Here is a 27,326-nt window from a genome sequence, read left to right as displayed (position 1 = left end):
GTAATTTGCTTTTGTATAAAGTACAATTTTATTATATTTCTATTGAAATATTCCTTCTAGTTCTAGGCAAACACGTTATAGCCCCCTTTTATGGGACAATTCTGGTGTTGAGAGCCATTCAGAAAAACAGAATTCCAACTGTATGATCTTACATGCATTTAAACTTCACCTACCTACAGCAAGCACAATATTTCCAGGATATATCAGATCAGTAATTCAACTATATCCATTCATGTGAAGTGTTAATCATTATCATCCGCAATGCAGTCACTGTCAGTACATTGCATGGGATATGCATGGGATAAATCAAGTGTGTAGTGGATTTTTTTTTATTCTTCAAGATGTCAATTCAGGTATTAATTTTCGCTTGTTCTAAGGAGTTTACGGTATTTCCAAAATACTGGCTCTTGTATTTCAGTACTTTCGACATATCCAATACTGAGCTCACTACCGGTCTCTTTTCAGCTTCGCTGTGACTAGCATGGCTGACACTGGTCTTGTAGAAACGCTTCTTCGGCGGGTGGAAAAGGTGGACGGTGGTCTCGACAGTCAGGATGTTGCGACCAGTCTCGGGGTGGACCACCAAGCTATCGTCGGTGCTGTGAAGAGCCTACTGGCACTTGGTGATGTGAGTTTACCTGCCCGTTTTGAAGCGGAAGTCAAGTGACCGTCCACTTTTTTCATTCGGCAGAGACTTTAAGGTTAACAGTTGACGCTTAAACCGCCTAGCAAAAACCTAAAACTGACCATTACCTTAACACTAACCTAATTTTAATACATTCTGAAATTAAATATCGTTTTGGGCGTCAAGCTTGTACTTATAGCATTTTCTGTTCATCCTATGATGATGGGCGATTGGATAGGAAAGTGATGCAATAGGGACGTAAACGGGATCGTGTTAACCATGAATAAATGCAGTGGTGACTGTTCAGTCTGATTTTTCAACTGCACTGCTAGTCAGAACTTGACTAAAAACAAAAACTGTTAGACATTTTCAATATTTGCCTTAATGACGATTATATAAAACCAATCTACCAACGTCTGATACACCTAGCTGGCTACTACTTGTATGGGATGGTAATTAATAGAAGCTTCTCTAATATCAAACATGTAAAGTGTGGTGTACCGCAGGGCAGCTCTCTAGGCCCGCTACTCTTTTCTATTTTTACCAATGACCTGCCACTGGAATTAAACAAAGCATGTGTGTCCATGTATGCTGATGATTCAACTATATACACATCAGCAACCACAGCTAATGAAGTCACAGAAACCCTTAGCAAAGAGTTGCAGTCTGTTTTGGTGTGGGTGGCCAGTAATAAACAGGTCCTGAACATCTCTAAAACTAAGAGCATTGTATTTGGTACAAATTATTTTTGAAGTGCTAGACCGCAGCTGAATCTGGTAATGAATGGTGTGGCTGTTGAACAAGTTGAGGAGACTAAACTATTTGGCGTTACTTTAGATTGTAAACGTTCATGGTCAAAACATATAGATTCAATGGTTGTAAAGATGGGGAGAGGTCTAGATGTAATAAAGAGATGCTCTGCTTTTCTGACACCACACTCCAAAAAGAAAGTTCTGCAGGCTCTAGTTTTGTCTAATCTTGATTATTGTCCAGTCGTGTGGTCCAGTGCTGCAGGAAAAGCCAAGTTAAGCTGCAGTTGGCCCAGAACAGAGTGGCACGTTTTGCTCTTAAATGTAATTGGAGGGCTGATATAAATACTATGCATACCAGTCTCTCTTGGCTAAGAGTTGAGGAGAGATTGACGGCATCACATCTTTTTATAAAAAACGCGTTGAAAATCCCAAATTGTTTGCGTAGTCAACTTACACGCAGCTCTGGCACACACACTTATCCCACCAGACACGCCACCAGGGGTCATGTCACAGTCCCCAAATCCAGAGCAAATTCAAGAAAGCGTACAGTATTACATAGAGCCCTTATTGCATGGAACTTCCTTCCATCTCATATTGCTCAAATAAACAGCAAACCTGGTTTCAAAAAACAGATAAAGCAACACCTCGTGGCACAACGCCTCTCCCCTATTTTACCTAGATAGTTTGTGTGTATGCATTGATATGGAGGCTACATGTGCCTCTAATTTTTTTTTTAATGTGGTTCTGTTCTTGTCTATTGATCTGTATTATGCTTCATGTTTTGTGTGGACCCCAGGAAGAGTAGCTGCTGCTTTTGCAACAGCTAATGGGGATCTTAATGAAATACCAAAATGTCAACATTGAGAAATTAGACAATAAATTGGGAGCTGTTTTTGTCACTGGATCTAAAAATGAATCCATGGTAAATGTATAATATGCAGTGATAGTTAATTCATGATGTGTACACCAATCAGACCCTGAGAAGATGACAAATGTGTGGTCCTCTGCCTCAAGGCTCCATTATGATTCTGATCATGGTTGTTTGTTTTCCTGCGCAGGTGATCTCAGCTGAGCAGCGCTCCTCGAAGCACTGGGAGCTGACTGGGGAAGGCTGTGAGATAGCCGAACAGGGCAGCCATGAGGCCCGAGTCGTCAGCTCCATCCCAGAGGAAGGGATGCCTCAGAGCCAGCTCATGGTGAGAGGACCTGCAGGGTGCCTGGACAAATAATATGTACCATGATGTTATGTTTATTTGGAGGAGAAAAATCTGGCTGAAAAATAAAGAATTGAATGAAAGTTGATCTTTACATTGTGATTTTATATGCTTTCCACTTGGAGCATTGGGGCAGTGTTTACAGATAGTTTTGTCTCTCTTTCTGTGTAGAAACTAGCCTTTGGGAAGGTGGGTTTCAGCAAGGCCATGTCCAACAAGTGGATCCGTCTGGACAAGGGCCACGAGGGCGGACCCAGGATCTTCAAGACTGTGAGTTTATCTTCACATCTGACTTGGTGTGAGTGTTGCTTTTCTAATGGAGAAATTAAGTATGACACACATAAACATCAATTTCACGTGTGTGTGTGTGTGTGTGTGTGGTGTGTGTGTGTGTCCAGGTGGAGCACTTAGAAGACTTGGTGAGGGACAAGTTGCTCCTGGTACAGAAAGGCCAGGCGTCTCAACTGGAGGAGAAGGAGAAGAATGAGCTGAAGAAACGCAAACTGCTCTCTGAAGTGTAAGAATCAGACCGGTTGATAATATTTGACTACTGTGAAAATGTCTGTGAAATGTTAAGTATATTCCTAATTGATATCTACCAGTAGATGGCAATAGATGCCATTCAGCAGCACAACACAGTGTTCACTCATCTGGCATCCGGCATGTTCAGGATGCCCCAGTCACAACTAGCCTCAGCATAGTCTCATGCTGATGATGTTCTCTGACTTGTTGACCCCTAAGTCTTGAGTTGAATAACAGCTGAGAAATTATATTAAATACATCAATAAGGTTTAGATTAGAATATAAATGGTCTTATATCATAGTTACATCCTACTTACATAATATTCACAGATCAGATGTGAGTCGATGTTGTCGTCTTGTCTAAGTCCACCCAATGATATGAATACACTGAGCAACAAATTGTTAATTGTATACTTCCTATTTGCTAAATAGTGTCCCAGGCCCTCACCACCACCACCACATGCTCCCAATCTCCAATGTTCCCCAAGATAAGACCTCTTGTGGCCTTTGTGACTCATGTGATATACCACTTTCAAATGACCACATTTATGCAGTTTGAATGAGAATGATCGTATTTATTTCTGTGAATTTTAGGACGGTCAAGTCCTATTGGATCACAAAGGGCAGCTGTTTCAGCACCACCATCACTAAGCAGGAGACAGAGCTCACCCCAGAGATGATCGCTAGGTGAGTCCTGCTCTGCTTTTCCTGTCAACTTTGTCATGGTCGCTCTATGATTGCTAAGATGGACGAGGGATTCCTCATTCTGTATCTCTAACCTGCATGCTGCTGCTGAGGACCCTGTCCTAAGGCAAATGTATATTAGCCTGAAGTTGTTCATTCTCTCACAGTGATGTCATTTCTATTCATATCACTGCATGTTGTAGTCAAATTGGCAGTGTTTTCATTAGGTACTGCACATGATCCAATTCGTTTTTATTTTTACCTGGAAACTGCTGTCTCTCTCAAAATGCAGGTGATCTCTTGACCAAGCCTGGTTTTCATGTGATTGTCTGAAACAATTTGTTAGTTCTCGTACCCCAAAACAGATGAATGAAAATGCACCTGGTCTGCAATATCACGAGGGGATTTGGCACAGAACTGTATTCAGGTGTCCCAAAAATGAAATGAGTGTTTTTGTACATTTACCTCCACGTTTTATCTGCACACAGACTTTGCTTGTGTTTGGCCATATACACTCATTAATTTGATGTTCTCCTCCAAATTGACCTATCTGGTCTGTGACAGTGGGAGCTGGAAGGAGAAGAAGTTCAAGCCTTATAACTTTGAGGCCTTGGGTGTGGCCCCAGACTGTGGCCACCTGCATCCGCTCATGAAGGTCCGCACGCAGTTCAGACAGATCTTCCTGGAGATGGGGTCAGTCGCCTATCCTCTATTCTGCCCTTGCAGGACACCATCAGTATACCCTATATAACTAATGTACGGTAAGACTAAGGTTTAAGACCTGTGTGTACTCACTCCTCCTGTCTCCTTCAGCTTCACTGAGATGCCCACCAACAACTTCATTGAGAGCTCCTTCTGGAACTTTGACTCCCTGTTTCAGCCCCAGCAGCACCCAGCCAGGGACCAACACGACACCTTCTTCCTGTCTGGTGAGTGACTGGGTGTCTCTGTGTGTCTGGACTTGATGCCCAGATAGGACAAAATGGTGCATTATTGATGATGCACTGAAAGGGAAATCTGATTTCCCTAGCTAAAACAGACTCTAGATTTCTATTAGATATAATTAATCTGTTTTCGTCATGTACCATCAGTATTATTTCCATTTAACTTACTGGTAACTGTGGCCCCTCCTATTATTATATGTCTCAGACCCAGCTCAGGCCCATGAGTTTCCCCAGGACTACCTGGAGAGAGTGAGGAAGGTCCATTCAGAGGGAGGCTTTGGATCACAGGGGTGAGAGCTAATCTTCCACACACGTGCATACACATGGATTTACACACATACGTTTTATTTAATTTATTTTTATAAAAAATATCCCAAATTTCGTGGTATCCAATTGGTAGTCACAGTCTTGTCCCATTGCTGCAACTCCCGTACGGACTCATTCTTGACACAATGCCCACTTAACCCGGAAGCCAGCCGCACCAATGTGTCGGAGGAAACACAGAGGAAACAGCGCCCGGCCCGCCACAGGAGTCGCTGGTACATGATGGGACAAGAACATCCCTGCCGACCTAACCCGGACAAAGCTCGGCCAATTGTGTGCCGCCCCATGCGTCACTCGGTCGCAGGCCGGCTGTGACTGCGCCTGGACTCGAACCAGGATCTCTAGTGGCACAGCACAGCCTTAGACCACTGTGCCACTCAGGAGGCCCAACATGTTCTATTTTTAACGCTGTGTGTGTTTGACAGGTACAAGTATGACTGGAAGATTGAGGAGGCTCAGAAGAACATCCTCCGTACTCACACCACAGCAGTCAGCGCTCGCATGCTGTACAAACTTGCTCAGCAGGTAACCCACTATCTACGTTTGTTCATGCTGTCTTAGTATTTACTAAAATGAATTAGAAAGTAATTGCATGAGGGTGATGTTCCATTCTAACTGTGCAGCAATTGAGCAACTTTCCTCTGTAACCATTTCAAATGTACCTTTCTTTCTACCAGGAAAAGTTCACCCCTGTCAAGTACTTTTCCATCGACAGAGTATTCCGTAATGAAACTCTGGATGCCACCCACTTGGCAGAGTTTCACCAGATTGAGGGAGTGGTGGCTGACTATGGCCTTACCCTGGGTGACCTCATGGGCATCCTTCATCAGTTTTTCAATAAACTAGGTGAGGGCTCTACCAGTCAGGGTTGGGGTCAATTCCACTCATTCAATTCTCTCCCAGGAAATGTAATTCAATTCAAATTCGAGGTCGGTCTTTGAATTCAGAGATAATTCAATTCCTCTCAATTCCAATGTTAGGTAAATTCCAAGAATTCAAGTCAAAATTCAATATTATCCCCAAAAATTCAACCAATTCCAATTAGAAATGTAATTTCTTATGGCTTTCAGACTGATCATGTCACTGTTCAGACAGCCTGGCTATACTGGAAATATCTGAATACAGGTTGAAATGATTAAAAACAAATCCTACAGTAAATGTTTTTTATACTATATGCATTAATTCCATTAACTAGGAAATGTAAAAAATATTAAATTTCAATTCCAAAGATTAAATGTTTAAAAAAATAAAAATATAATGTAATTCAACATACATTCTCATGAATGAGGGAATTCAAGAATTGAATGGAATTTAAATGAAATAAGAATTGACCCCACCCTGCTTCCAGTACCTCATTTTTTAAATGTTGTATTTATTTTTTAACAGTTGTCCGTACTGAAGTGGCCTCTAATGCATCTTAATGCCTGTAGTACAACATGAGCTTGTTTCTCTGTCAGATGTAGTATTTCTGAGAAAGTAAATATATTTATAATTTTCTCCAGGAATCACCAAATTACGCTTTAAACCGGCCTACAATCCATACACCGAGCCGAGCATGGAAGTGTTCAGCTATCATGAAGGTACAGTTCTTTTGAAGATCTTCAAACCCTGGCATGTCTCATGTTTGTGTGAAATGTGTGTTTTGGCCTTGTCTCACTCAAACCCAAAAGCCCATAGACGACGCAATCCTATCCACACTGAGTACATATTTTGTTTTTTTCTCCACAATTTCGTTACTGTCTTGTCTCATCACTACAAGGTGAAGGTCGAGAGCCATGCATCCTCCGAAACACAACCCAACCAAGCCGCACTGCTTTTAACACAGCACACATCCAAACCTGGAAGCCAGCCGCACCAATGTGTCGGAGGAAACACTGTACACCTAGCGACCTGGTCAGGGTGCACTGCGCCTGGCTCGCCACAGGAGTCGCTAGTCGCTAGTACTTTAGACAACTGTGCCACCCGGGAGGCACACACTGAAGCCATCTTAATTTGTCCATTCCTGCTCACTCCAGGGCTGAAGAAGTGGGTGGAGGTGGGAAACTCTGGGATGTTCAGGCCAGAGATGCTGCTGCCTATGGGGCTCCCTGAGGGGGTGACGGTCATCGCCTGGGGGCTGTCTCTGGAGAGGTGAGTCAATGACAAAGAAACACATGCTCAACTAGAACTGATCCTGGTGATGTAATGGAATTGACTGACTGACATTTGTTAATACAAGACCTACAATACATAACCCCTTCTGCCTGGCCTACCCCACTTCAACACTCTCTGACCCCTGTCTCTAGGGCCGGGAATTGCCAGGGACCTCAAGATACAATATCACCATACTTAGGTGCCGATACGATATGTGGTCTAAAACATAAGAAAGACCTGCTCTTTCCATGACATAGCTTTCACCTGAATTTACATGGTTTGTCTATGATCCCTTATTGATGTCACCTGTTAAATCCACTTCAAGGAGACAGGTTAAAGGATTTTTAAGCCTCGAGACAATTGCGACATGGATTGTGTATGTGTGCCATTCAGAGTGTGAATGGGCAAGACAAAAGATTTTAGTGCCTTAAACGGGGTGTGGTAGTAGGTGCCAGGGCACCAGTTTTGAGTCTGTCAAGAACAGCAACGCTGCAGGGTTTTTCATGGCCAACAGTTTCCTGTGTGCATCAAGAATGGTCAAACACCCAAAGGACATCCAGCCAACTTGACACAACTGTGGAAAGCATTGAAGTCAACATGGGCCAGCATCCCTGTGGAACGCTTTCGACACCTTGTAGAATTGAGGCTGTTCTGATGGCAAAAGGTGGGGTGCAACTCAATATTAGGAAGGTGTTCTTAATGTTTGTTATACTCAGTGTATGTCTGCTGCAGAGAGACAAGCGAGAGCATGAGAAAACACGTTTTGATCAGTCAGGGAACGAAGTGCTGAAAAAATGTTTGATCGCTATTTAAAAAGAAGATGGAGGACAAGCTATAGGCAGGTACAGCTGACTAGTGCTAGCTAACGCTACCGAGAGTAGCAAAACCATTTATTTATTATTAATTACAAATCAACTTGGATATCGATATAATACCATCCAAAAATACAAAAATAACTATCTATTCGTCTCTCCACTGCTCCACTCTTGGGCCAGCTATCTCACTGGAATTGACCCGCATCAGCTCCATATCCCTTACCCTGACCGTAACTCTCTCATAACCAGATGCACAGGGTCAACTGTTAGTGTACTTGAATGGGACATGGGATTTCAATAGTAAAATGTTTCCATAATGTGAAAATATACAATGTTATGCCTGTAATCCCAGTGTGATTTCCCATAGAGGGGTTAAATGTGGACAGTAGTGTGGTCATGTCCCCCCCAGATGTGCAGGCATGCTTCCAGCACACAACACCAGTCTGTTGGCCCACATGTCAACATGTTTACTTCTGGATTGTTATATCTGAGAAATTAGCATAAAACACCAAACACCATACTCAGTAGATGAGGCTTATGAGCGAAAGCATCTGCGCTATGCCGATCTAGCTGCCGAAGCACGGCATCATGGCTGGAACACAGAAGTCCGACCAGTGGAGGTGGGCTGCAGAGGTTTTGTGGCAACATCTACAACCAGACTGCTTAGAGACCTTGGAATTAAGGGCCAGAGCCAGCGTTCGGCAATCAAAGCTGTATCGGAGGCGGCAGAAGGCAGCAGTCAGTGGCTCTGGATGAAGAGGAAAGACCCCAGCTGGGCCCCGAAGTGAGAGGGCCAGGAGGTATGCAGTCAACAATGCTTGACTCAGGGAGGAGGACGCCCCTGCCATGCATAGTCCCATGGGATGTTGGCTATCATCAACAAGGCAACTCCTATGACTAATTGGGAATGGGACGCAAGCGTAGGATTGATCACCCTGTCGCTGGCCGCCTTTGGGGAGGGTGTATAGTGTGAAAGGCCGAAACACCCTAGGAACCAAAGGTACACTACTGACGATGCGCTCCCCAAATTTCACCAGGCTCACTGTTCATTAACTCTTGGAAGTGCTTGCACAAAGGATAGTAACATCTCATCCTGTGTTCTTGGAATCTGAATATCGCCTAATGAGCCTAGAATAATGGTTTCCTCAGATGAAGGTCAGAACTGACCATTTAGATATATTTGTGCTCTACTGCGGGTGCTTGAACCCTGGTGACACTGAGGAATTGTATCTATGAAGAAATCACTGCTAATGGCTATAGTCAGTGAGCTGGGAAGGACCATATCATCTACTCTGTGTAATCGCTCTCCTCCATCCCCTCTGTCCATATAGACCTTTGTCTCTATCCCTGTTTGTCCCCTCTTTCTCTTTGCTGTCTTCCACCTCTCCTTATAATGTACTATGTCATCTTCCTGACACGCTTTCCTCTGCCTTTCTCTGTCTCCTTCAGGCCCACCATGATCAAGTATGGCATCAACAACATTCGTGAGCTGGTGGGACACAAGGTCAACCTGCAGATGGTCTACGACAGCCCTGTGTGTCGACTGGACTCTTAGATTCTGTTCAGGCTTCCTCTTGGACAGGCTCACATTACCATACACATCCCACCCAAGGCCCGTGTCGTCAGTACCCCTTTGCCCACTAGCAACCATATGAACACTGAACAATCCCAAAAACCCTTAATCTACCTTGGCCAGAGACAGATCTGTCTGTTTGAGAGGGAGGGAAAGAGGACTTACTTTTCTCCTTATAGCTTGTCTGTGGTTCTAGCTGGATTATTGCCGTTGTTTAGCCACGCGATACACAGATTATACTTTAAACCTCATTTATGAAACAATTATAACTCATCATTGGTCGTAATCAGTATCTATGCATGTGCTGAGGGGTAGGTAGTCCTATTACTGTTTTCTCTGCTGATGTGTGCACTACATCAGAGCATAAGGAACTTCACCAGTGAGTCTGTTTTTGAATTTAAACGTTAGGTAGCCGCTGTGCAGTTTTCTATGTAATGAAATGCTTGTACAGTAAAGATGCTAACTTGAAGCCCTTTAGCCTTCCATACAAAACCAACCAACTCTGTGCTGTGTCCACTCAGTTCATGAGACAAATTAGAAATGGTCAAATAAAGATGTTTGAAAGTAGCACGATTTACGCCGTCAGTCTAATGTAATCCCCATTGGTAATGCTGAGTTTTTGTTATTCTACTCTGGCTGTGCCAGGTCTGGCTTTAAACCGGTCAGAAGAACATTCTTGTTTTCCTCAATCTTGTTGTGGCAGGTGCGTAACGTGGATTGGCGTGTTGAGTGATGTGTGCCAAGGTTTAACCCAGAGGATTTAGGAGTTATTTGTGTCATTCCAGTGAAGGTGGGATTACGAATCACCTTTATCGCCTTTAAGTCTCATGTCATCGTACACAGGGTAGACTTTTAGCTCTGTGTGCTCACAGGAGATAATTGGGTTAACACATTAGAGCACTTTGGTTGTAAGTGTAACCTAAAATAATTTGCTATGGTACTAAATAAAGAGTCAAGTCTTCCTGTTAGTTTGTTTTGGGCAACGGCACGTTGGATATGTTTTTTGCTGGTAGCCTAGTTCATCCCCAATCCCTGCAAGATTCGTAATAAATTTGCTGTTGTGAAGAGATGTTATACACTCTACTGTTATGTATTATGTAAATCTTCCATAGTCTGAATCAGAGACTGTACGTTGTAATGCAAATCAGTATCCTTCTGAGGAGCAATATTGAAGTTGTACTTCAGCCATGCGTAATCACTTCACTGGAATTGCTTCTCCTGAATGAACCTGGCACAGCGACGTTGTGGTACATGCAAGTCTGCCTGAGCATCCTGTGCTGTCTTTCGACGCCGACATGGAGCTGAATTTCTGAATTCGGGAGTCTTTATAAAACCTTGCATGCTATTGAAGCTAACTTGTGGGCCCAGAATGGATGCTGTTGAAAGTTTGGGACAAAGAGAATGATGTTGCGTGCTCTGCCAAGACTGGGAAATCCTGTGTCTGCTGCAATAATGGACAGACAGGATTTAAAGGTTGTTTACTTAATCAATTGCACCAACTCCTTAAGTCTTTCTGTTCAGCTAATCCTTCAACGTCTGGAAATAACATTTTAAACCAGAGTCTGGGAGTCCAGCTAAGGGTTCCCCAGAACAAAACAATATATAGACAGAACAGATTAACCAAGTTTCTCTATGGAACCTCTAATTCTATTTGAAACATACTTTTGGATGCAGTTTTATTCTACCAAGTACTAACTATCTTCACAAGCACTGGGATAGGAAAATGCTTCATAGGTTTTTGCATCCAGTTTGTTTATGCACATTTCAATTTATATATATATATATATATATATATATATATATATATTCTTTTTTTATCCTGCGCAATCTCATCCTGTGTGTTCACCTGCATCATATCATGTTTGCAGTTTCTAACTTGCAGAAGTTACACACCTAAATCAATAATAACAACCGATGTAATGGCCATTTAGTTTGAACTTGGTACACATATTTACTACTTCATTGAACATCTCAACTTTGATGTGGTACTGTATAATTGTAGTCCCTTTTCATGTTATGTAGATACAGACAGTAAAGTCAAATTCCTCAGTTGGCACAACCAGTGGACAAACCTATTAGCTGGTCCTTAATTATGTTCACCCTCATACTCTCATTTCAACTACAAAGCCACATCTTGGGAGTCATTTTGCACACAGTTCCACATATATCACCATGAATGCAATGCTTTGTATTGATGAGTAAATTATTAATACATTTAGGAGTTCATCAAAACATGGTCTCATTATTTCCCTTTCATCATTTTATTTTGATCATGAAATGAAGCAACATTTATATTAGAGGAATAGCTGTTTTTAGAGGCCCCCAAATCCCTCCATGTTTTGATGGATACTGAAGCAGTATTTAAATGTTATATAAGAAAGGGGGCTAGTGTAGGCAGCTGATGGTGATGAAACATAGCAAATCCTTTTCCATGGGATCAGTCTGGATCATTTTGAATGTGTTGCACATCTTTAAATGATCTTCTCATGGCAATAGCCATTGATTAACCCCTGTCCTGCACAGGGTCCATTCAGTAGACCAGGGGTTCTTAAACTTTTTCAGCTCGAGACGCAAATGAGAAACTGACCGTCCTCCCATGACCCAAATTAAGAATAAATAGTGTGTAATTGTAGATGTATTCTCATAACTCGCGACCCACCTTTCACATACCCAGGGCCCACTCAAGGTCCCAACCCATAGTTTAATTAAAATATCCTGCAGTAGACAAATCTCAGTGTCAGCACAGGATGATACGGTATAGCACCAGCATGAAAGTTATCTTCAAACTCTCCTTTGTCAAGTTTTGGTTGCTGTGTGGTAACATTTCAACCCATTTAGTTGTCTTGTTAATAACCTTAAGTAGGTCTGTTGAGTCCTGTGACGAGCTTGGTGTAATCAGAATCAACCAGTGACCACAGGGCTGGAGGGAGTTGGTGCTGGCTCCTTTCAGATCTCGCTAGGGAGGGAGTTAGAGTACCCAGGCCAGGGGCTGCTGTCTATGGCCAGGGCAGCAGGGCTGTTGTTGCCGGTGCCATGGGTGGGGAAGAAGGGGATGTAGGGGATTGCAGGAAACAGCAAAGGGCTGCCCGGGGGGCTCTCATCCAGGGGCATGGGGAAGCCCACATCATTTGTGTCCCACACGTGGAAGGCATTGTGGGTCAGGACTATGGGGGGGTGTCTGGCAATGAAGCACTCTGGGTTTCTGTTCTTCTCTAGGTCCTCCTCAGTGGGGCCAAGAAGACATTCTGATGAAAGGGGTAAACAGAGATGAGCACATTTGCTTCAGGACTGGTGCCCCTGGTCATCCCTGTGTTAGCTAGTCATTTTGCCATTTTGCATAGAAAAGCTTAGGTTTATGCCTATTTGTCACAAGTTATTTGGTACACTTATACATTACGATGGAACAGCCTAATAACTACATAGATTAGTTACATTTCCAACTGATTTTCGAACATTTTAAGTTCATACCTGTTATATCAAGGGCCAGGTCCTTGATCAGATGTCCAACAATAGCATAGGCGACTCCAACCACTACCAGTGCTGCAATCAGCAGGTAGACCACTGCCTTTGGCAACGGAATGAGGTCCCGGACTGCCGGTTTATACTCCTTGTACAGCGGGTCTTCCGTCCTGTCTAGTACGTCGAATTTGGAGACTAGTGAGGAAGCATGTGCCTCATCATTGAAATTAAAACTGGTGAAATTGAGGTCATTCATTATGGAAAAGAAGCCTAAGCGATATAGCTCTAATGATGATAAACGCGCTGATGTCCGGATATGAGGCAATCCCCCCCACACAACACCAAGACAAGGACTTGATTGGTGGTGAGTCTTGAATCCGTGCAACACTCAAGTCTCAACTTCTTTGATGTCTCAGTTCGAATGATCCTAAAGGGGATTGAAAAGCATGAAACATGTATATACGTTAATATATCAGTGGATTTGGAGGTGAACACAACTCCACCAAATATAGTTTTAATTTATGGAGATATTACTTCCAAACGATTTCAAAACCATTTTGACAGTACAAGCGTTAGCCGCTTACCTTGATTTTGGACGACTGCTGTTTTGATGATATGGCTTTGCTTAGATTTCTTTTAAAAGGTCCCTAAATTGGAGAAAAAACGTTTGGATGTCTATCTGAAATTAATTTTCATCTTCATAAATCAGTCACCCTGGAGCTTTCCTTTGCCGCGCTTCTTTGTCATCCCTTTGTCTCTGTCCTTGGTGCTGAAATGACCCAACCAATTTTCACGCTGTAGTAAACAGTAGTATTTTTAGACCGCCCACTCTTCATCACTCAAGGGAAACTTGATCCCGCCTCGACTTAAACAGCCAACCCGTATCAACTAGATGTAGTTGATAATGTTCCCTTAATTCCTTAGTTGATGGATTTACATTACCAAGAAATGTTGTCTCCTTAAATGTACTAAGGACTCATGGCGTGAAGATCCTCTGACCAATTGGAACCTTTACAGGAGATAGTTAATCGACACACGATCGCATGTAGTGGGCCTATTTGGTTCATCCATGTTGTTTAGGAAATATTGAAGAGCTTTTCATATTCAATATAAATCTACTATCATCTTTGAAACATGTAGTTGTTCATCTCCACTAGATTATTTTAGGGGAAATATACTTCTCCACTCCACTGGGCATAATTCAGGGCACAGCCCTGCCCTTTGACCTTCAATGCTTTCCCACCATAGACTGGATTAACAGCTAGTTTCACTAGCAGCGCTAATTGTAAGAAGATTTTGAAACTCATCCTAATAAGCCAAATCCTAACTGGAAATAAGCATATAGTGCATGGCCTCAATGTGTCAATGTAGGCTGTCCCTATCAAATAAATACATTACTATTAGGCTACGTGTTAAAACAAATCATTTATACCAAAATAGGAGCTACATTGGTTCATGTTCAGTGACTGAATTTGATTTCCTTAGGTAGAGAGCAGGCTTGGGCATGTATGGGATTTATTTGTTTCATAATTCCCCATTTCAAAGCAGCAGTAGACATGCAAAGAAGCAGAATCTGAAGAGATTAGAGGTTTATTCCCTTTATGAGACGAGCCTTTATCTGCCCACCCCATGTCCCTCATTTCCTGATGGATTTAAACTGCTAGAGCCACTGGAATACCTCCAGAGATTATCTCCTGAACTTTGAGAACGTTTTGTTCTGTTGGTTCAATATATCTACATATTGCAACAGAACACGGACATTTTCTCATATTGTGTTGCTTCCTGTACAGTGGGGCAAAAAAGTATTTAGTCATCCACCAATTGTGCAAGTTCTCCCACTTAAAAAGATGAGAGGCCTGTATGAGAGGCCTTTTCATCATAGGTACACTTCAACTATGACAGACAAAACGAGGGAAAAAATATCCAGAAAATCACATTGTAGGATTTTTAATGAATTTATTTGCAAATTATGGTAATTTGTAAATTACAGGCACCCCTTTCTGCGTGCCTGTAGACTATCTGTGCAAAAGTGTTAGGGGTGGAATTCCAGTTTGTGAATCACTTCTTTCACATAGAAGCCTCTAAATAAATGAAAGAAAATGCACATCAGACACACCTAGAAGGCTATGGTATTTTGGGATATTCAGGATGTCAAGCCGAGATTCAATCAGATCGCCCCCTTTCGACTATGCACCTTTTAAAGAAAATGTTTCTTCGTTCGCGGAGACTACATTCATGGTAAACGCTGCATATATCGGCTCAACTGGAAATTACCTTTAAATGTCAAGCACGCTATAACACGGATCTTCCATGGTCCGGAATTGAATCTGCTTTACTCAGAATGGAACTGAAAGGACACTGCATGGGTTAAATGACCGTTGAGCCCCTGCCAGGACAAATCACTGTGTACATGACCCATCCAAATACCATTTTCCCAGTGTTTGCTATGGAATTATTGCAGTACAACACCGTTCTCAGACACTGCGGCAAGGTCGCCAAAACAGATTAAGCTACTGCACATGTGCAGCATGATGGTTATATTAATCCTATAGCTCCATCTGTCTGTCACACCATCTTCTCTGCATCTTCCTGTTCACCCTTCTGATGCTAGGTGTTTGTCTATCCTAGGAACTGCCTTACATGAAATTCAGCCCCTAGTTTGACTTTGTTTTTAACTTCTTCCTGTCTCATCCTCTCTTTTTCTGTTTTTTTTCTTCTTCCAGTTTGCTGATCACTTCTGTTTAAATCCCACTGGCATTACCTCAGGCCTAATCCCAGATATCAAAAACTTTTCACAATGGCTGAGCTCAGATGGATGTACTTTAACATTTGTTTTGATCACACAAAGTTCATCCTGAAAATACCCCATCTCTGGTGCTCTATCTAAATGTTTTTCTCCCACTGTCTTGACCGGACTCCAGACTCACAGTTTTAGCAAATCATTTGAATGTGTCATATGTTTGATGATAAAATGTGTTTCTTTGATAATTATTTTAAATAATATGCATTCAATCATTCAAAATGCGTGTCGGTGCATGATACAGTATTGTTCGGAGTCGACGTTGAAAAATTGACCTGTTCACAGCACGTGTCCCCCAGAACCCGTTTTTCGCGCGCAATTTTCGAGGTGGCCAGACAGTTCTGACGAAAACTTTTATGACACAGTGCAACTGAATAATATTATTTTTGGGGGTAAGTAGCCAGCAACAGTATTTTGTTGTTTCCAATGAAGTTTCGCTAAATATTCCTAATATTTTGGTTACCACATGAGTTACCCTTGACAAAACTCGAGACTGGATAACTTAATTTGGTTTTGTCATGATCAGATCAGACTGAGGGGTTAGCTTTATGCCTAGCTAGGCTAGCTGGTCGGCATAGCCCAATGTAACTATTAACGTTAAAGTAGTTGAGTCAGAGAAGGTTAGAAAGTGGTTTGGGTTGAGTTCTTACAGAATTAGCTAACTTCCATACCGGTTGCATTTATTTTTCCTATGCAACATTTTGCTCATAGAAAATGTCCCAGCTCTTCTTTGGAAAGCCAGCCCCTACGTTTCAGTCTACACCAAAACCGGGTCATCATCCCTCATCACCCAAGGTAAATGAAGGAAAATATGAGACTGTCCAGCTCAACTCTGAATGACTGATATCTTGCAACTGCGAATCCTTTGCTACTTAGTTTTGACAACTGTACCCTTTGTCAATGTATACTGGAGGGATCAGAAAATGTTATGGTTTGATTGACATTTGTCCCTGTATCCTAAGGACCCTGAACAAGGACATGGGCCAGACCAGGACATCCCTGATGAGACATTTTCATTTGTGACACTGGATGAAAGCCATGGACAGCAAAGGTATGGAGTTACTGGGTTTAAAGCATTATTCATTGTGTTCTGTTAAGTATTTAACATTTATTTTAAATTTCTATGGAAGTGAGGACTCCGGCATCGACATTTCAAACATCTCCAATAGACGTAACGTACACAACAGTACTTCCAGTGAGCTCCCAGGTGAGGAGACTACAACTGTTCTCAGTTCAACGATAGAGGAGATAGGGAAGAAGGCCCAGGATCTGATAGAGAGAATAAACCAGAGCCGAGCCATGGACCAGGAAATCATGACCACCTTTGAGAACAAGTTAATGAATAAGGTATCACTGTCCTACTATTGAGTAAAAAGTACATGGTCATATTTTTTTGTAGTTAAAAAAGAATGCATTGAGATTACAAGTCTAGTTTATGTGAAGGAGTGTGACTGTGACTAGTGTGTATATGCATATGTGGGTCCCTCCCCAGGTGAGCGAGGTGTGCCAGCAGGTGAAGGAGCAGATGTTCAGCAGCTATGAGGAGCATGGCTGTGGGATGGAGGCCAATTTGCAAGAGCTGTCGGAGGTGCTGGAGAGGAGCAGTCAGCTCAGTATGGAGCTGCAGGGAGCCAGTCAGACCTTATCAGCCATCAACAACAGCCTGCAACAGACAGCTGAGAACTGACATCTACCCAGCCATTAATTTATTTCAACTGCCTTACAGCATCCTGACTTCTGGGAGGTCTAGAATAATTAAAGCAATGCCTTATTTGACTGTGGTATATGTCTAAAAGGATATAAAACAGTGGTTGTAAACTGAGGTGTTGGAAGAAGCTTTTGTTTATTAAATTATTACATAGGTATGAAAAATATCCACACTAGTTATGACCAAATTGCATTATAGAACATATTTAAATGGACCAGAATATACGCTTGTGCTCAGTTTAGAATCCAAAACATTCACCTAAATGCCTATGGGTCGGTCCACCAATTCAGTGCCTTTGGAGAAGTGTAACTTGGTATATATATAAAAAAATAATTGTTATAAAGAGCAGAGAACTTCATTAAAAAAGTTACCAAAATAAGTTAAATAAAAATAATGACTATAGTAAGTGCCAAAAAAAAATAAAAAATAATAACAAGTAACAGGGTTGACAACTTCTTAAAGCTGCCATAAATCCCCTTGTGACAGGGATTGGAAGCTTGTTGTGTGCAGTGGCAATTGAATGCAAGCTTCACCCAACAAATTAAATTGTTAAAACATTTCTAGCCTGTCTATCCATGGGTAACAGGGTTGACATGTTATACTCCATCCACTCAGTTTTCCATCACTAAACACCAGAAAATTGTCAAAAAGAGTAGAACCTGCTTTTACACTATGATTTGACAATTAGATGTTCAATGTTTAGAAACAATAGAGAAAACGAGTTCAGTTCACATAAGTGTTGACGTTAAAATGTATAGAAATTTATCAAAATAAATATTTGCGAATTACCTTGTCAAAAGCAACAAAATAACTACAGCTTCACAATGACGGTGAAAACTTGAGGTTAAGTGCATTAAAATCTTTCAGAAGTCAAGAGTGCACAGAGGGGCATGTCAACATACTGAATTTAGTCAATTTAGCAAGTCTTTATTCATAATAGATATCTGATTTATTGAATTCTGCATGTGGTCTATATTAAAGGGCACTTCATTTAATGTAACAGGCTTTTAAAATTCAATAATGGTGCACAATTTCTATATCATATGCAAAATACACTTCATGGAATAACCCCAACCCCCTCGTCTTTTTTGATTCACTTTATAAAACACTCCATGTTACTTCAAATAGGAACATTCAAAACACTACCACGAAATGAAGGATGAGTAATCCAAAAATCCTCCAACCACTCTGGATTAAATGGACCACCTGTTGATGACAATTAATTTATAAACAAGAGACTAATTTAGCATTAGATAGTGAGCATTACTACAACACTTACTTTGCCAGCAAAAGGACATTTCAACGACCATGAAAGTACTGCAAGCGTTATTCGTGAAAATCTTGAATTAACCCTTGACAGTGCAATTCAAACCATCCATAACATTTACACCTGGTTGAGTTCTGAGGAGAGCAAACATAAAGTGCAAACAGCATTCATTGTCCTGTACCCCAAAATACAAATCTCTCTGATCTGCCTAAATGGTAAGTCATAAATACATCTATTCAATTATAAAAAAGCAATGGCATGATTATATAAACTGTTTTCATTTATTTACTTAACTTCAATTGATTTAACTTATTTTTTTTAAACTAACAGTAAATGTAGTATCATTTATTTGGCATTCAATTACCAATAACTGGTCATTAGTACCATCACAGTTCTAAAAACTCAGGACATAAGTATGGATCTTGACCTAATTTTAAAATGTTTGTCCAACAACTATTTTACTACAAATGTTGTGAGGAAACAGTGATTCATTCTGAACCATCTTAACTTCCACAGTATAGAAACTATTACAAAAACATTGTAGTCAGAAATTGTCCAAACTAACCAGTAAGTACTAGGGTTTTATGACAGAGTAGAAAAATAGCTTTGTTTTTCAAATTGAAATAATTACACTCATGAATTGTCCATGAGATCGATGATAGACCAGGTCAAGTTTTAAAGGCAAGTCTTTCGCATAAAATATAGATTTAGGACTGGTTTCCCGGACACAGACTAAGCCTAGTCCTGTTCTAAAAAGCTATTTCAATCGAAATGCTCCATTGAGCATGCTTTTTAGTCGAGGGCCAAGCTTAATCTGTGTCCAGAAAACCAGCCCATATTCTACAAACTCAAGAGAGAAGCAACATTAGCGTCAGTGTTTCTGTAGAAGACAAGCCATCAAAGCAGTGTAGAACTACTTGTCCTTTGTTTAAGGAACAGATTGACTTGAGGTTTCTGTTAGTGGTCTGTTTGAGCACTAGCAACAGGCAGTTAGGTATTAACAGTGAAAGACTGCAGTCCAGTGATGGCTCTGCCCAGGATCAGGGCATGGATGTCATGGGTACCTGGAAGACAAAGAATAAGGAACCATGTGGAACAGTTAAACAGTGCTGATGTTGAAGTTGAGCAAATATATAAGGAGACAGTTTTTTCCCCTTGAAAATATCTTGGAAAATGCAATGGTTTTCCCATTTGATCCATTTATTAATTGTAAATGACATATTACTGACCTCTACTGGTGAGGAAATATACCATGATAAAACAGTTTTGCTTCCACATCCATATCCTCTTAGACCTGGTTATGGCCTTCTTTCTCCTCACCTTCGTATGTGTTGACGGTCTCCAGGTTCATAACATGGCGGATGATGTGGTACTCGTCAGAGATGCCGTTTCCTCCCAGCATGTCTCTGGCCTGCCGGGCGATGTCCAGGGACTTCCCACAGCTGTTCCTCTTTAGCATAGAGATCATCTCAGGGGCTGCCCTGATGGAGGAGAGAAGAAGACATAGGAGTTAAATCTCCTCCTCAGGTTCTATTCACTCTGAAACAACCAAAAATTGTACTTCCCCTATGGTGTGTAGTTCTTTGTTAAAAAGTGGTGTCACACTACAAGACGATTATGTTCCCATTTCCCGCTTACTTTTTGGCATCGATGAGTCTCCCCAGTTGTAGACAGGCCTGCAGGCCAATGGTGATTTCTGTCAACATGTCAGCCATCTTTTTCTGCATCAGCTGGTTTCTGGCGAGGGGTACTCCAAACTGGATTCTGAGATTAACAAATATCATGAGTAGCAGAACATCTTAAATTAACTCAGAAAAGCTCGGTCCTGCTCATCCAAAACAACATCTCATACCAATAGTAGCCTCAGAATCCTCACCTGTCTAGTGTGTACTGACGAGCCGCGTGGAAGCAGAACTCTGCAGCACCTAGTGAACCCCAGGCGATGCCATACCGGGCATTGTTCATGCAACCAAAGGGACCCTAGAGCCAAAGAGAACAGACAAAACATTTATACCAACAAGATTAAAACAGCACTATAAGAAAGTCTGGCCATCCACATAAAAGTCAGTACATGACAATGGTATCCTGGCCTCTACTCACCCCCATGCCAGAGACTTTGGGCAGCAGGTTCTCCTCAGGAACCTCCACCTCATCCATGATGATCATGCCAGTGGCAGATGCCCTCAGGGAAAACTTGCCCTCGATCTTGGGTGTGGTGAAGCCCTTCATACCGCGCTCCAGGATGAAGCCACTCACCTTCCCATCGTCACACTTGGCCCAGACCACAGCGATGTCCGCCACAGGGGAGTTGGTGATCCTGACGAAGGTGAAGGAGATGAGGAAAGGCATTTTCATTTAGGGAGGAGCCATTTTATCAGTATGCTACAGAGTGAGCCTGGTTTCTAGGGCTATATGAGGATATGTTTGTACAAGTTTCACAAGACGTGATGGTAGAATTGAGCAGAACCACATACTCAATGTCAAACTAAGCATTTGGTTGAAGTTCGCTCCAGGATGAAGCCAATCGAACCGCCCTTGCTGTCTCTGCCTGGCCGGTTCCCCTCTTTCCACTGGGATTCTCTGCCTCTAACCTTATTACAGGGGCTGAGTCACTGGCTTACTGGTGCTCTTTCATGCCGTCCCTAGGAGGGGTGCGTCACTTGAGTGGGTTGAGTCACTGATGTGATCTTCCTGTCTGGGTTGGCACCCCCCCTTGGGTTGTGCCGTGGCAGAGATCTTTGTGGGCTATACTCGTCCTTGTCTCAGGATGGTAAGTTGGTGGTTGAAGACATCCCTCTAGTGGTGTGGGGGCTGTGCTTTGGCAAAGTGGGTGGGGTTATATCCTTCCTGTTTGGCCCTGTCCGGGGGTATCATCGGATGGGGCCACAGTGTCTCCTGACCCCTCCTGTCTCAGCCTCCAGTATTTATGCTGCAGTAGTTTGTGTCGGGGGCTAGGGTCAGTTTGGAGTACTTCTCCTGTCTTATCCGGTGTCATGTGTGAATTTAAGTATGCTCTAATTCTCTCTCTCTCGGAGGACCTGAGCCGTAGGACCATGCCTCAGGACTACCTGGCATGATGACTCCTTGCTGTCCCCAGTCCACCTGGCCGTGCTGCTGCTCCAGTTTCAACTGTTCTGCCTGCGGCTATGGAATCCTGACCTGTTCACCGGACGCGCTACCTGTCCCAGACCTATTATTTGACCATGCTCCTCATTTATGAACATTTGAACATCTTGGCCATGTTCTGTTATAATCTCCACTCGGCACAGCCAGAAGAGGACTGGCCACCCCTCATAGCCTGGTTCCTCTCTAGGTTTCTTCCTAGGTTTTGGCCTTTCTAGGGAGTTTTTCCAAGCCAACGTGCTTCAACACCTGCATTGCTTGTTGTTTGGGGTTTTAGGCTGGGTTTCTGTACAGCACTTTGAGATATCAGCTGATGTACGAAGGGCTATATAAATAAATTTGATTTGAAGTTGTTGAAGCTGCATTTCCCCAGAAGAAACAGTGTTACATCAAATATATAAAACATGAACTACAGGCCCAGGTTACCAATTAATATGTATTTATTCAGTGTTAAGCTTACGCAATGTGAGGGCCAATGCACTCAATGAAGTATTCAACCACAAAGTCCAGTTCAGTCACTGCTGACATCTCTCAGTTCAGAATCATAACACTCTGTGAAACCAGAGTAAAGGGGAACTGAGGGGAACCTAATATTCATGCACCTAGCATTAATATATTTGTGAACAGCACCACCCTGTGGACTAGTATACAGAGTGAAATGTTGTTTACAATTTACATAAGCGCTAAACCACTTGGATCTTGGGTTTATTATTTGTTTTGTTTTTTAATTGCTCTAATGAATACAAAAACTCTAATTACGATTTCTGTATAATAGAAAGCACATATTCCTATTCTTCAGAAATTTTGGAAGTAGCCTATTCTTGATGTTTCATGAATAGGTAGCCTTTTCAATCAGTAGAGGAATGCATTCCAAGGTGTTAAGACAAAGGTAGCTTTCATCAATGTTTGTGGTCTGTAGGCGTTTGTTCTGTTTTATGATCCATTGGCTATTTATAGGAAGCAATTCCAAGGTTCTTGCATGGGCTCAAACTCAAAACCCTGAGTATATCACATCAAACCATCAAGGTTCTCCTAATGCCTGCTATCCAGCTACACACATCTCTGTCCAGTCAGTCCTGAAGTCCTCATGCTAATGGGGTGATGAACTATTTCCCTCACTATGTAGTAGGGCTGGGAATTGCAAGGGATCTCCCGCTACGCTATTATCACAATACTTAGGTGCCGATACGATATGTATTGCAATTCAATACTGCGATTTTATTGCAATTTTATGTTCCAAACATATCGCTCACTATTTGTCTGCTACAGAGAGACAAGAGCATGAGAAAATTCGTTTTGATCAGTCAATAAGTGCTGAAGACTTGTTGGTTCACTATTTAAAAAGAAGATGGAGATGAAAAATACCATAATATTGCGACATGTAACTGTATTGATTTTCTCTCCCTAGCACTACTATGTAGTGAACTAGAGTCTCCCAGTCCTACTCACCAGGTCTTGGAGCCAGTGAGAGTGAAGGTGCGGCTGGAGGGGTTGAACTTAGCCCGGGTCTCCATGCCACTGAGGTCACTGCCGTGGTTGGGCTCAGTCAACCCAAAACAGCCCAGGATCTCTCCGCGAGCTGGGAGGTAGAGGACGCTTTACAGGACAAATACACCCAGATATAAACAGGATTGTGCGTCATTTAAAATGAGGCCTAAGGGATGTGGTTGTCCTCTCCTCCTTACCCAGCCTGGGCAGCCACTTCTCCTTCTGCTCTTCGGTACCGTACGCGTAGATAGGGTGCATGACCAAGGAGGACTGCACACTCATGACAGAGCGGTAGCCGCTGTCCACCCTCTCCACTTCCCTTGCGATCAAACCGTAGGCCACATAGCTCGTCCCAGCACAGCCATAGCCTGGTCAAAGTGTGGAGGGAGAGAGAACACATTATAGGCAATAACCTCCAAACAAACAGTAGGCCTACATTAAAAGGAAATTAAGTGAATCTACATCCAATTATCTAATTTACATTATCTATATTTAAATGCTTCTGGCATCACACATATAGTTGATTCTGAAAAACAAATAGCCTTTAACATTTTGTGATCCAAATGACCAAAAGCTTTCAGAGAATGATATAACCCCCGGTGAGTTTACAGGAACATTATCATTTACAAATGATAAGTTTATAAAACATGTGCCAGTAGGCTGAAACTCAAATGAAAATAAGAAAACTGTAAGAAATAGAGTTTAAGTGATAAAAAAAAACAGCCAACCATGTTTCCCACCCCTTCCCATCCCGCTCACCAGTTTACAGAGTCTAGTATATTTGTCCAAGCCTCAATTGTTCCTTAAGTAGCACCATTCATTCTCACTGTCGATAATTATAATGTTATAACTTCTAACAGTAACTGTATCCACTGGCGAAATGGGAGAGAGTGAGGTGATTACCATCTAAGAGCCAGTAATCATCTCTGATTGATTGAGAGATTCAAGGAGCTATCATCAAACATTGAATATTTACATTCATGCACATCGCACTTGTACCTTTGCCCCAGAAGCATTTAACTGCAGGGCACTCCCACAGCATATGGAGTTGGGGCCAATTTCATCATAAAACATTTCCTTGGTGTTAAATACAGTCTGTGAACAAACTTAAACATGTATAAATTAATGGTTTGGATTACAGGATGACATTTTTTCCATATTCTGTTCCAGTTAAAGGGTTCAGATTCAACAAGATCTGTGAACCAAACTGTTTTAATAGCTATTTCAGAATGAGCTTTCCAAAAGTTGCTTATATATTATAGATATGAGTCCTTTCGAGAGCCCAGATAATTTATTTATAAATCCCATAATTGGAAGGTTCGGTAGTTGGGTTTCCCAAGGGAGTCCATAGGCCAGCATAGTTGACCTAAGTTGTAAATATAGAAACAAGTATTTACCTGGTAATGTGTATGCATTTCAAATCTTGGAATATTCTCAAACCATTACTGTCCATGATATCAGCAAGGCCACACTCGAGATAGCAAAGGTATTGACTCACCTTTAATGGTTGGGCCCAGGACACCCAGCTCCCCCATCTCTGACACAATGTCTCGATGGAACACTAAGACAAAACAGGCAGCATGTTATGTTGACATGGTTTGCATAGCTGACGAAATTCATAATATTGACATTCCAACTTAAAGGGCAAAACTGATCCTTAAGGGTTCCTTCCTAGGTTATTGGCATCAATAGCTCAATGGGCTCTTGATGGCCTGAATGATGGTATGTCTCAAAAGTCTGGCCCACCTTCATTTCTGTTGGCCATCAGAATGCGGGGCATGAGTTTGTCCTGACAGTAATCCCGGAACGAGTCTCGGATCATGATCTCATCCTCAGTCAGCTGACCCTCCAGCTCCAGGCCATCCCGCCAGTTAAACTGAACCTTGGCTGGTGGTTCAGTAGAGAAGGATCATAGAGCAGAGAAGCACAACTGAATAGCCATCAGACACCAAAAATAATAAAAGGGCAATATATGTATGATTTATCTGAAAGGAGTTGATATCAACATACGTGCTTTAGCTTTCTTCTCACTAGCTTTCTCTGCATCTGTGAAAAGGACACAGATTGAGTACTTCCCCTGACAAATAGAGGGATGATGATTGTAAGAATGGCTTTGTAAAACTGCTACCATTGTGTTCTCATGATGTCAAGGTCATTATTGAGTAATGGTATACCCTTTTGTGCAGGCGCTGCTGATCCCTGTGATATTGATGCTGAAATGATGGCACATCTCTGGGGGTTGACCAGCAGACGGCACACCGCGCTTCTCATCATGGCACTGAGTAGCTAGATATATGAGAGAAAAACGTTTTAGAAGAAACTAATCCATAAAACAATGCAACAAACTCAAATAGTTGTCATTTCAAAGACATAATAGGTTATAACTTTTAACAAACATGTAATTTGAGAGAGCCGGTGGAGAAAGCAACTATCAAATTGAACTCACGTAGTTGCATATGATAGTTTGAGAGGAGAAATTAGTCGTGATTAGTTTAGAGAATGTTGAAAGAAAGATGTGGTGGTTGGCAGACAAGTTGTTACACAAGATAACATTAGCACCAGCTAGTAGCTATCCCAACTATTTATACAGTAGCTAGCTAGACAAATCTCGATATGGAGGCAACTGAAACTTGTCAGCTATTAACACACCTCAACGTGTGTTGGCCACGTTAGTTGAGGTTAAAATGTCTGCTGCAGGCAGATCAATTAATACTATTAGAAGGTTTACGTTAGCTAGACTAGCTTGAAAGTCAGTTTATTTACTTGACACGAGCACAAACTTACTGTTTCTTCAATGTCCCAAATATGTTGGCTAACTTCAATACATAGACTGACCTGTAATTTACAATGCTGGAGATCCGTGACCCAGGCCTCCGTAGAGTCCTTTCCAAATTGACAAGGTAGAGGAGGACAAACGTTAACACAGGCACCTGCGTAAAGTTGGTCAGGAATGGTTAGGTTCTGTCGCCATTTTGAGTGTGGCAAATGGACCTTGATCCACATTTAGTATAAAATAAAATGTTAATGGAGTCTGGAACCAAATGTAAATGATAGTGGGAAGAAATTACTATGAACTTCAAATATATGTTTTTTTGTGCAAAAGCATTGCTCGTTTTTTTTCTCTTTTCACCACTCCCTATAGCTGCTTTCTAGTGTCTCTCCATGCTGTTGCGTAGTTTTTGACTAAGCTCTGATTGGTTTATTGGCGGGGGCGTGCAGATTCAAGGCGTGGCTATGAGAGGGTTCATTTCATGCATTGACCACATTCATGTTCAGAACTATTTTCAGAACGTAGGGACAATGGTGGAAAAAGTACCCAATTGTCATACTTGAGTAAAAGTAAAGATACCTTAATAGAAAATGACTGAAGTTTGAGTTTGAGTTTATTTTTATTTTTACAGGGACAGTGCACATTAATCAACATTTCAGTAAAAGTGCCGGTTTTAGCCAACCGGCTAATTTTCAACCGCAGTCCCTGGGCAGGTTATTAAAAACAATTACAATATAGACAATAGCAACATAGAACAAGCAAGACATAGCAACATAGGACAAGCAAGACATAGCATACAGACAGAGCAACATAGGACAAGCAAGACGTAGCATACAGACAGAGCAGCATAAAACAAAAAGCAGCAAGCCAACATTCATAAAAGCAACAAAGTGTTTCCACACCTCACAAGCTACAGACAACAGACAACATGGAGAGTGGCAACACACAGCTAGGGACCATGTTAAAGGGAGAGTCACCTAGTAAAATACAACTTGAGTAAAAATCTATAAATATTTAGTTTTAAATATACTTATGTATTTTGGATATATTTTATTTAACCTTTATTTAACTAGGCAAGTTATTTAAGAACAAATTCGTATTTACAATGACGGCCTACACTGGCCA

The 27,326-nt window shown here is 41.8% G+C and overlaps 3 protein-coding genes across 3 annotated transcripts; 2 read left to right on the top strand and 1 right to left on the bottom strand.

Moving 5' to 3' along the window:
- The first annotated feature begins 404 nt into the window (after positions 1–404).
- Positions 405–10,547, top strand: LOC109893486 (phenylalanine--tRNA ligase alpha subunit). Its single transcript, XM_020486717.2, has 13 exons — positions 405–628; positions 2,436–2,573; positions 2,763–2,861; positions 2,990–3,108; positions 3,708–3,800; positions 4,362–4,490; positions 4,611–4,726; positions 4,947–5,031; positions 5,491–5,590; positions 5,743–5,911; positions 6,568–6,645; positions 7,081–7,195; positions 9,463–10,547. The coding sequence occupies exons 1-13, from the start codon at positions 482–484 to the stop codon at positions 9,566–9,568; spliced, it is 1,494 nt and encodes a 497-aa protein (XP_020342306.2). The 5' UTR covers positions 405–481; the 3' UTR covers positions 9,569–10,547.
- Positions 10,548–15,023: 4,476 nt separating this feature from the next.
- On the top strand, positions 15,024–17,967 carry LOC109892269 (synaptonemal complex central element protein 2). The gene is made up of 5 exons (XM_020484716.2): positions 15,024–16,237; positions 16,557–16,640; positions 16,808–16,896; positions 16,976–17,192; positions 17,338–17,967. Exons 2-5 carry the CDS (start codon positions 16,560–16,562, stop codon positions 17,530–17,532), a joined length of 582 nt encoding a protein of 193 aa, XP_020340305.1. The 5' UTR covers positions 15,024–16,237; positions 16,557–16,559; the 3' UTR covers positions 17,533–17,967.
- LOC109893485 (glutaryl-CoA dehydrogenase, mitochondrial-like) lies at positions 17,670–26,585 on the bottom strand. The gene is made up of 12 exons (XM_020486715.2): positions 26,267–26,585; positions 25,606–25,717; positions 25,442–25,477; positions 25,178–25,318; positions 24,930–24,992; positions 23,629–23,799; positions 23,393–23,522; positions 20,921–21,137; positions 20,697–20,800; positions 20,459–20,584; positions 20,141–20,301; positions 17,670–19,884 (listed from the first exon to the last, which is right to left on the bottom strand). Exons 1-12 carry the CDS (start codon positions 26,432–26,434, stop codon positions 19,811–19,813), a joined length of 1,503 nt encoding a protein of 500 aa, XP_020342304.1. The 5' UTR covers positions 26,435–26,585; the 3' UTR covers positions 17,670–19,810.
- Positions 26,586–27,326: the final 741 nt, after the last annotated feature.

This window comes from Oncorhynchus kisutch, linkage group LG10, assembly GCF_002021735.2.
Source record: "Oncorhynchus kisutch isolate 150728-3 linkage group LG10, Okis_V2, whole genome shotgun sequence".
Classification (NCBI taxonomy): domain Eukaryota; kingdom Metazoa; phylum Chordata; class Actinopteri; order Salmoniformes; family Salmonidae; genus Oncorhynchus; species Oncorhynchus kisutch.
Note: the sequence above shows the minus strand (reverse complement) of the source record. Positions and strands in the feature narration are given on the sequence as shown.